At 36.4% G+C, this 10,013-nt stretch overlaps 2 protein-coding genes across 2 annotated transcripts; both read left to right on the top strand.

Annotated features, from left to right (window-relative positions):
- Positions 1-1,327: 1,327 nt before the first annotated feature.
- Positions 1,328-1,912, top strand: LOC120630034. The gene has a single exon (XM_039899158.1). The coding sequence runs from the start codon at positions 1,328-1,330 to the stop codon at positions 1,910-1,912; it is 585 nt and encodes a 194-aa protein (XP_039755092.1).
- A 2,925-nt stretch (positions 1,913-4,837) lies between these two features.
- LOC120630155 lies at positions 4,838-7,872 on the top strand. Its single transcript, XM_039899305.1, has 4 exons — positions 4,838-4,940; positions 5,426-5,681; positions 6,688-6,936; positions 7,584-7,872. The coding sequence occupies exons 1-4, from the start codon at positions 4,838-4,840 to the stop codon at positions 7,870-7,872; spliced, it is 897 nt and encodes a 298-aa protein (XP_039755239.1).
- Positions 7,873-10,013: the final 2,141 nt, after the last annotated feature.

Here is a 10,013-nt window from a genome sequence, read left to right as displayed (position 1 = left end):
ATTGTTTTTCATTTGGTACGGAACTCTTCGAGGGCAGGTCCAAAGCGAACTTAACCTGTTACTTTATTTTTAAAATAAGAAAATATTCAAAGGGCCTTAAATAGACATAAAGAAATAATCAAAACAACGTAAACATCATGTTTATTCATTAAAATTGTCATTCCTTTCTATTGCTTTACCAAAATAAAAAAGTTATTTGTCATTCGTCTGCAAGCGTCGCTTGGACAGATTTCCCGCGTAATTAAATGTCAAGCAGCCATTTTGGACGCTGCGGAATGAGCTGTGAACATGACGCGTGCGGGCGGCGGCGTGCGTGAAATTTTTAATGTTTTTTTAACACCTCCCAAATTCCAACGATGGATTTTGTGGATTATTATTAAACAAATTACCAAATACTCTGCCAGAAGGAATAAAATTATTTTCGGGAATAAGTATAATATTACTGCCTCGTGATCTAGTGGATAGAATGTTCGGGTACTGATCACGAAGTTCTGGTTTCGATTACCGTAGTGTTGCAAAATTGTAGGGTATTAGATTAAGAGCTTTACAGGAATCATACAGTTATAATTTTATTTCAAGTACCCATAGCTGATATTTGACATTTTACTCCAAGCAACACAATTACCTATTTTTATTTTCTTTATTAGTTTTTATTCGCCAATGGTTGCCTGAAAGAAATTTCTATGAAGCAATAAGGTCGCCAAATTGTATACCTTGTTTTGTTTTACTTTTATTTTTAATGTACTATTTGTGGTGTGCAATTCATTCATTACCTTGTTATTATAAAGCTTTATACAGAATCCCACAAAGGATGTTCGTTTTTTTAAAACACGTTATGCCTATATCTTTGAAAAAAACAAACAGTAAAACCTACAGAGATAATGATACAAATAACGCTACAAGCTTATTCTTACGTTACCATCTTTCATGTTAAAATTTTACCAAACACTGACCGACTTTAAATTTTTACAGCACAAAGACTTAATTAGTGACGGTAAAAGAAAGAGATTTCCTCACGAGCCATGAATATTAAGAAGGCACGTTAGGCATTTTCGTAAGTTAGTCACCAATTTATTAGGAACCGCGTCACGTAGACGCAATGAACAATGACAGGTCCACCTAATCGGGTGCCATTACGCAACCGATCATCCTCGCTTAGGGGGCCAATGTCGCGGACAACTCACCTAGAATATCGATAGCGAAGAAACATCCGGACTTTACGGAAACTCAATAAAAAATTCAGATCTCCGGGATAAAGGATAACTATAAAAGCGCCAACACCTTTTACCACAGCATCATTCACTAACGAGCAGTCAAAGTAACAACAATGAAATTCGCGTGTGTACTCCTTTTGGCAGCTGTTGTAACAGCCGAGCCTCCGCAATACAGACCAAGATTCAGGTCACAGAGACAAGAAGTAGAGGCAGCCGATACTCCTTACCCCTCAGCTGGCTACAGGCCATCGAAGGAATTCACTCTACCATCCCGCCAACAATACACTCCACCTCGTCAAGAAAACATCCCTCCAGCAACTAATTATGGCGTCCCCGCTGACAGTTATGGTGCACCTTTTAACACTTACATAACTCCTCAAACGGAATACGGTTCCCCCGATGAAAATAAAGAAACAACTACCGAAAAATTGGACATAGAAACTAAAACAGAGGCTCCCAAGGAGAATCTTGAACTCGAACCGAAGAAAGATGCTGAGGTGGTCAATACTCAAGGAGCATACTACGTTTTACTCCCAGGATCTCAGCTCCAAAGGGTTCAGTTCCAGACTGAAAATGACATTCGAAACATGGCGTACACAGCTCGATTACAGTACAAAGATGAAGACAGGGCTCCCATCTTTGTTTACACCGCCGCGCCACAATACCAGTCAGCTGCATACTTCCAGCTATTTAAATAGTAGAAGTAATGAAAGACTTTTGGTAATGCAATTCAAATGCACCCAGAAACAATTTTATCTTACTCTTCTTTGGAGTTGCACATTCCCGCTATATACCGAGGGTATGATTACTATTCACTAAAAATTTTACTAGCTCTCGCAAACTTAATTTTCTTAATATCTTTTTTATTCAAAAATCTTAGTTATTTTTGCTAGTTTTATTTTATTTATTTATTTATTTATTTATACATTGTTTGAATATTATATTATTGAGTTGAGTTTTACAAAAGCTATGTTTCTAGACCCATTTGAATTGCATGTAAAGATAATCTGTAATTAGATAATAAAATAAATTATTTATTACATACTCTCAATAAATGCCGAGGACATAATATTTTACGACTTTAATTTGACTATAATATAATATTACCTTTTGGAACTGCCAATACCCAAATCTGAGTGTTAAATAATAGTTTGACGTATTTTCTTATTTACCTCTCAGCCTCTACCCTCTCTCTACCGTTAAGTCAAGTATTATTGCTTATAACGAACAAACGTTACTCACACACACGCACACGCACACGCACACGCACACACACACGCACACACACACGCTATCGAAATCATACTCCACCCCCGAGAAAGGCAGGCCGGAGTTCTTACCACTAGGCTATCAAAGCTTGGAAATAAATCATCATTATCATATTGGACTGACTTGACGTTTCAAATATGCTTTTAAACTAATTATGATTTTGAATTTTTAGACTTTTAGGCGTGGAGGTTTCTTCACGATATTTTTCTTCAGAGTTACGATAATTGATATTGCATATATAAGCTGTAATGACTACGCTATCAACGCATGCAAAGAAATATACAATAATAAGAAACTATTTCATTCAATTAGCATTAATAATTGAAAAGGATTGCCAAGACAATACGTAACGCTTCAGTAATATTTGTAATACTTTAGAATAACAATAGTCACCTAGATTTGGTAATTGCTAACAGTTATATTCCGTTTGGCGCCGCTCTACTTACAATTCTAAACGGATGGCATCAAATATTTTACATTTCGCTGAAAAATGTTATGAAATAAAGAGAATTATGAATGCCAAAAACGTACAAAAATATCATTTACAAAGAAAAGCTCGGAATACTAACTGAAGGATCATACTATTAGAACGTAATTCGTATTCTAAATTGTATTTGCATTCAGGATTTCATTACTGTTTGGGTACGGATTAATTTGGCTGGCGCAATGGCGCTATGGTCTTACAATGGGAGGTCCGGGCTTCGAGCCCAGGTAGAAACAACTTTCCCTCTGGTCTGGTCTGATGGACGTTTCCGTTTGAGGTTTGTTACTACCCTAACAACAAAGACGCGCCGCCAAGCGACGATACTGCGTAAAATACAAGGACAAACAAGTATAAGTTTTTTTTCCATAGCTTGTTTACTTTCCAATTATATTTATCACAAACAGATAACTAGGCAACAAAGTTACGTATCTTCCAATGAAATTATTAGATACTAATCTACCAAAAAAGTAAGGCGACTGTGAAGTCGAAAGAAAACTTTCCCTGAGACCCAATTTACAAAAGGATGGTGCCCGCTAGCAAGGAATCACTTTTAATTCATTTACCCTGTAGAACAAAGAGGATACAAAGACGAATTTGTAAAACTTTGTAATTAAAACTTATTTTTAAATCTATGGCAAGCAAAAACAGCGTTTTCATGTTCAAAATCCTTATACTCTACTAGTCTAATGATGAGATGAAGCTATAAGAGAATGTTTTAAAGTTTAATATTCCCAGTAATATTTCCAACAAATCATTGGTGATACTAGCAATTGATGCAGATTTTGCAGTTAGGTTTTTCTGAAAAATTATTTATTGTACAGTCAACATCCTCCTCCTTAGGAAGCTCCGGTGACGCAGCGAAACCTGTGGAGAGGGTAGAGGGTACGTTGCCGAATATCTGTTTGGTGTGGAGTATAAAGATTGAAGAAACTATAAATTACACCATACAGGTTCTCCTGCTTTTCGCGGAATATAGCAAATTAAGCTAAGCTCAATTTTCATAATATATCATGTAATTCCGCAAAGTTATGCCTGCTTCTATCCAATATTTAGCGTGGTCATAGGTCATAGGTCAACTCGTAAGTGGTTAATATTTTAGACTTTCGGGGGGACAGATTTCGATCCATAGAGGCATAGAGACAGAGGCGAAAAGTTAAAGGTTAGCTGATTTTTTGCCGCGGCTAGTTACCACCCTATTGACAAAAACGGTCTGCTAAGCGATTTAGTGTTCAGGTGCTATGTCGTGTAGAAACCGATTAGGGGGTATGACTACCATACTCTCTAACAGGTTAGCCCGCTACAATCTTAGACTGCATCATCACTTACCACAGGCGGGATTGCAGTCAAGGTCTAAGCTATAGCAGAATTAAAAAAAAAATATATCTTTGATTTATGGCTTTTAGTCGTGCAAAAATAGTACACTTTATTTTGCCAGATTCAATTTGCTTGGACGCGACCCATAGTAGTAGCTAGAGTGGTCAGTAACAATCTCACTGGAATCTTGAATGCTTCATAGCTAATCAATAATCTGTGCTTTATAGTTTGAAGTCTCTGACTAATAATCATAGAGGTCAGTTTGTGTTGTCTATGGTTGTCATCTAGTTGTCATACCTAAACATGGCATAGAGACAGCAGTACCATATTATATCAATGATAGAGATTGCATAGTTACCAATCTCCTTCGTGCCTTCTTCATCTACAAGACATTGGCGAAGTACCTTGTGCCCAGTTTGCACAGACAAAAGCCATAAACAAGAATTGAATTGAGATTGCATAGAATGCTGGAACAGTTCAGTTCATTTCAATTCTTTAAAAATATTAATACTAAAGCAGTTTATTTACATGATCGTAGGCTTTATAAAGGCTTAAAATGATAAGCAATATTAAGCTACATCCAGATCAAGAACAAGGGTTGCTAATTCCGAGCGGCAAACTGGCTTGCGTTTGGATCTCTAACTCAATTATATTACAATGTAAGACTTATATTAATATCGTAAGAGAGTTTATCTAGCTAAATTTATACGCATCTGAAAATATTAAATGTTTTTTGTGGTAGCGGTATAAATATTGCCAATTTATTTATAGGGTCTTTATCGTTTGGTAAGATAAATTCATTTTAAGAGAATTCAGCTACGAATCACATTTTAAGCATAGTAAACACGACATTTAAATACACGATAAATGTGGTATTTACTTTGCTCATATTTTGAATAAACGCTGTCTCAGAAGTTACTGCCAATTTCTAAATCCTCATCAAATTAAAGTATAAGAGTTACATCTAAATATTTACGGTGGAATATGTAACTCACATTCATAAAATATAGAACATTGACCTTAAAAATATTCCACTCCTTTTTCATTGTTTGTAGGCTGTTGACTACTAACAATCCACGGCCGAAGCCCACCAGACAAAAGGGTCTATTATTTGTTCGTTCGTGTAGAATCTCACTGCCAGCAGGTATCCTAGTTTTCATCGGAGCTGCGACGATTGGTTACTGTGTATGGTCTCCGGAAGGCATCAAACAAGACTACGACAAACTAGCGAGGATCATGTACTTGTACGACCCGCACGCCTGTGGGTACAACCTGAGGTCGTTCACCTCTATGATGACGTTGCAGCTGCAGAATGACACAAAGTCATTGCATCTCCGCCCCATAAAGTGGAGGCCTCCTGTTATGACTGTATCGACGAGGTTGGCTGCCAAAACTAGAAAGTAAGTTGGATCCTACGCAAAAATATAAATAAATAAATATACTACGACAATACACACACCGCCATCTAGTCACAAATTAAGCGTAGCTTGTGGTATGGGTACTAAGATAACTGATGAATATTTTTATGAATAATATACATAAATACTTATAATATACATATAAACACCCAGACACTGAAAAACATTCATGTTCATCACACAAACATTTTCCAGTAGTGGGAATCGAACCCACGGCCTCGGACTCAGAAAGCAGGGTCGCTGCCCACTACGCCAGTCGGCCGTATATAACATTAACGTGAAGGGGCCAACTTCCTATAGAAAAGTAGTGTCATCTAAAGTTTTGATTATTGCCTGGGTCTGATTGATAGCATAGGCTTATGATCACTACGCCCTGTTTTCGATGTCCAAGGTTGGTATTGAGTTTTTCCGTTATGAAGTTCTACGCAGTGGCTTGCACTTCATACTTGCGCAAAAGCAATGCTTCCCAATATTTTTAAATATAACTCGTATAGGAGGAGTATTTTAACATTTGAAGCCCTGGTCACAAGCCTTGCGAACGCCAATGTTATGTTAATTAGTGCTACCGAATCCCGTGACTAGGACAGCCTGTTGAATTCGTTCGTAAATATTCGTTATTCAATCCCGGAAACTCGTGCTAGTCGAAGCGTATTGAGTAGAAGTTCTGAATCCCTACCTCTCTCTCTCTAAAGAGTTATACATAATTCACAACACATAATGACATAATGTTATACATAATGACAGCTGGTTGGTGCAGTGGACAGTGACCCTGCTTTCCGCGTCCAATGCCGTGGGTTCGATGCCCACAACTGCAAAATATTTATGTGATGAACATGAATGTTTTTCAGTGGCTGGTTGTTTATCTGTATATTATAAGTATTTATGTGTATTATATTAATACCTAACTAAAATATATTCATAACACAATCTACGCTTACTTTGGGGGTAGATAGCGATGTATTGTACTATATTTATAATTTGGTTTCAGATACGTAAAACTGAGCGTCATATTACACGTTTTTTGGCTCCTGGTCGCAATAGTTCTGCGAATCTTCAGATCTTCCACGAAATTAAAATTACTAAAATTCGTCCTAGCGATATCTTTCTACGCTTGCGTTTTTATTGTAACATTTGACTTATCCATGGCAATAGTATATATCGCTCATATCCAGCAGAGCTTGACTAAGGGAATGATTCTAAGATACAGTGGATGGGGTGTGGAAATGAAATTGCAAAGGTATTTTTTACCCCTAAAACTTTAATTATCTTTGACATCACAATAATTACTGTTTTATTTGAGTAAACACTAACAAGATGGTAAAATACATAAACGTTTCTCTTTTCAAGATTTAGAAAGTCCATCCTCTATCCAATCCCATTACAATAAGTACCACAAAGATAGAAGTAAAAATCTACATAAACCATACCATCTTTTTGTACTCAGTATTACCATAATATTTTTCTCCGGTTGCCTAATTGAACAGCGTTTGTTAAAAGCCAGTAAGCTTCGTCAAATGGTGTCAGCAGCGTCGTCACGAAAACCAGTCTTAAATAGTCAATAACGTGTAACGCGTTGTCACTCACGATTCAGTGAATAACGAGCCTTGCCGAGAATTATTCTGTTTGAGTTTGGCACACACTTTCATAGTGTAGGTTCCTCCGCTTTCCCTCCCATAACAAAGTTAATCTTTTAGTTCTATTCTTGTGTACGGTACTGTAAAAGACCAATCTGCTGAGTTTCTTGCTAGCTCTTCTCAGTGGAATCAGCCTTCCGAACCGGTGATAGAGTCACTACAAACAGACTGACTTGACGTTTCAAAAGTGTTTATAAACAAGGCCTACTTGAAATAAATGAATTTTGAATTTGGATTTGGTACTCTTTAGGTACGATGACTTTGGTGGTTGGTATCCCATGGTTGCCTCAGCTTGCTGGATGAGAGGCATCATCATCATTGGTCTCAACATCTACAGCTGCAGAGTCCTTCGAGTCATAAGACGAAGAATAGAGAAGAGAGAAGTTAAGAAGAAGGTTGCTTTGCAGGAGAACCTGCCAATACCTGAACCGATGTTTGGGCAACCAAGCGAACGTGATGAAGGAGTCCTATATTTCAGATCTGGAGATTATAGACCAATCACAAGAAAACCTAACAGACCTTCATTGTTCTTTTTTTAAAAGACTACTGCTTTTAAGCTACATTTACCTTAGCACAACTTTTGTTAGTTATTTAAGAGTTTTAGAAATAAAATAAATTAAGAATAAAGATAAAATTCCTCTCATTCTCCTTTTAGTATTTTATCTATCCTATTAATATAATAATCTGAGTTACACTAAACTACATTCGTAGCGAATTTAAGAAAGAAAACAACAATGCCGGCCACACGAGAAACCGGTTTTTTAGTCGAAAGTGACAGTTATTTTTTCCATTTTTAGGTTTCCGAACCGAAAGGTTAAAACGAGATCCTATTACTTAGACTCTGGTGTCCGTCCGCTTGTCTGTCGCTATGTCTTTTTGTCACCAGGTATCTCATTAACCATGATAGTTAGACAGTTGAAATTTTCTCAAAAGACTTATTTCTGTTGTCGCCATAACAACAAATACTAAAAAAACAGGATAAAATAAAGATGTATTTAAGGGGCCCATGGGAGCACCCTACAATATTTATTTTGTTTTACAACCAACGTGATATTTTTTGTTCGTTTCTGCTAGATATTGATAAAGGTAGACGCTAACAATATTTTCAGATAATTGAGTTATATTATTCAATTTAAAAATAAATAATTAAACTGAAATATAATATTTATACAACAAACGTGATTTTAATAGGCACTGATATGGAAAACTTCGTGTGCGAGTCCGATTCGCACTTGGCCAGTTTTTTTTTATATGTTACACTAAATTTAATTGAAGTCTGATCTGATAGTTATGATTGTTACCTACTCTGTAATACTGTTTGCTCGATCAAAACTGTTCTATTAATCATTTAAAAAATGGCCTTAAAAATACTATAGACCCTTTAAAGTTTTAACAAGTAAATTGAAAAAAACATAAGTTAATACGGAGACGTAAACGACGTGTCTGGAGGTCGTTAAAAACGCTTCTTCTTTGTTGGAATTTTTCACAAGTAGCTTGTAAAATATTCCGCTGAGTGTAAATGGAATTTAATAGAACTTTGTAAGACTATTTAATTTATTACTCCGCGCGAAGTGAAATTCGCGGCGATGACCGATGGGAAGCAATTAATCATAGATCTCTAAAGTAATGCAAATTGAAAAAAATGAGGTTTCAAGTTAAAATGATCCGTAGAATTTTTTTAAATACACTACTACATTCTGTATGCTTTATAGAACTGCCGCTAACATGTTTATGCTCGTTTTCAAAAGAACATACATCAAGCGAGCAATAAGACTAGATTCTTAATGAATTAGGTATTACCTAGAGTTTTCGAAAACTTAAATGAATCATTGGATAGAAGCAGATACTTTGCTATACTCCGCGAAAAACAGGAGAATCTTTATGGTGTAGTTTATAATTTCTTCAATCCTTATAGATCCACACCAAACAGATCTTCGGCACAATGTACTCTCTACGCAAGTTATGCTCCGAAACCGGAGCATCCTCAGGAGATGTTGACTTTACAATGTTAAGACAAATATAGCAAATTAAGCTTAATTTTCATAATATTTAAATGAATCATGCGAATATAAAATTCGCATTGCTTTTAAAAGTTTAAAAAATAAACGGATTTCAATTCATTCATCCCGACGCAAAAACAACGGTATTATAAGTTTGACGTCTGTTTGTGTGTGTCTGTCTTGTTTTGAACAGATGCATAGATTTACATTTTGTTTTTTTAAGTACTTGTAGATACGTAAGCTAGTATTTGAGGGTTGTAAGCACTTCCCAGGCCGCTCGCTCCAGTACCCCACCCACGTTACCAAATCCTTCTGGGAATATTTCTTATACACAAACATCCAAACATATTACAAACTTTCACGATCATAACATTAATAAGATTAAAAAGTTGAATCTTTGACCGAGTTGGGGAATCTGTGACAGTTAACAAGCCTGTACTTGGAGAGTTGGGGTTTTCGCAATCTGACTAAGTGTCCCGGAAAATGACATAAAAGAATTCAATTTGAGAGAGGCCGCCGTTAAATTTTTCATTACAGACCGGGCGGACGGACACCCATTAATTTTGAACTCGCAGTAATCGAAACACGAAGCGGGACAATTTCGAACTGAATTGGTCCTAACCAAGCAAAACGGTAGGATATGTGTACGCATTGTTTCGCCAAAGTACCAGATCACTGGG

This window comes from Pararge aegeria, chromosome 15 (genome assembly GCF_905163445.1).
Source record: "Pararge aegeria chromosome 15, ilParAegt1.1, whole genome shotgun sequence".
Lineage (NCBI taxonomy): Eukaryota > Metazoa > Arthropoda > Insecta > Lepidoptera > Nymphalidae > Pararge > Pararge aegeria.
This window is presented reverse-complemented; position numbering and strand designations above follow the sequence as displayed.

Coding starts and splice junctions, on each gene's coding strand:
- LOC120630034 (XM_039899158.1), top strand. CDS start 1,328: ATGAAATTCGCGTGTGTACTCCTTTTGGCAGCTGTTGTAACAGCCGAG.
- LOC120630155 (XM_039899305.1), top strand. CDS start 4,838: ATGATAAGCAATATTAAGCTACATCCAGATCAAGAACAAGGGTTGCTA. Junction 4,941..5,425: donor TAACTCAATTATATTACAAT/GTAAGACTTATA, acceptor CACTGCCAGCAG/GTATCCTAGTTTTCATCGGA. Junction 6,937..7,583: donor GTGGAAATGAAATTGCAAAG/GTATTTTTTACC, acceptor GGTACTCTTTAG/GTACGATGACTTTGGTGGTT.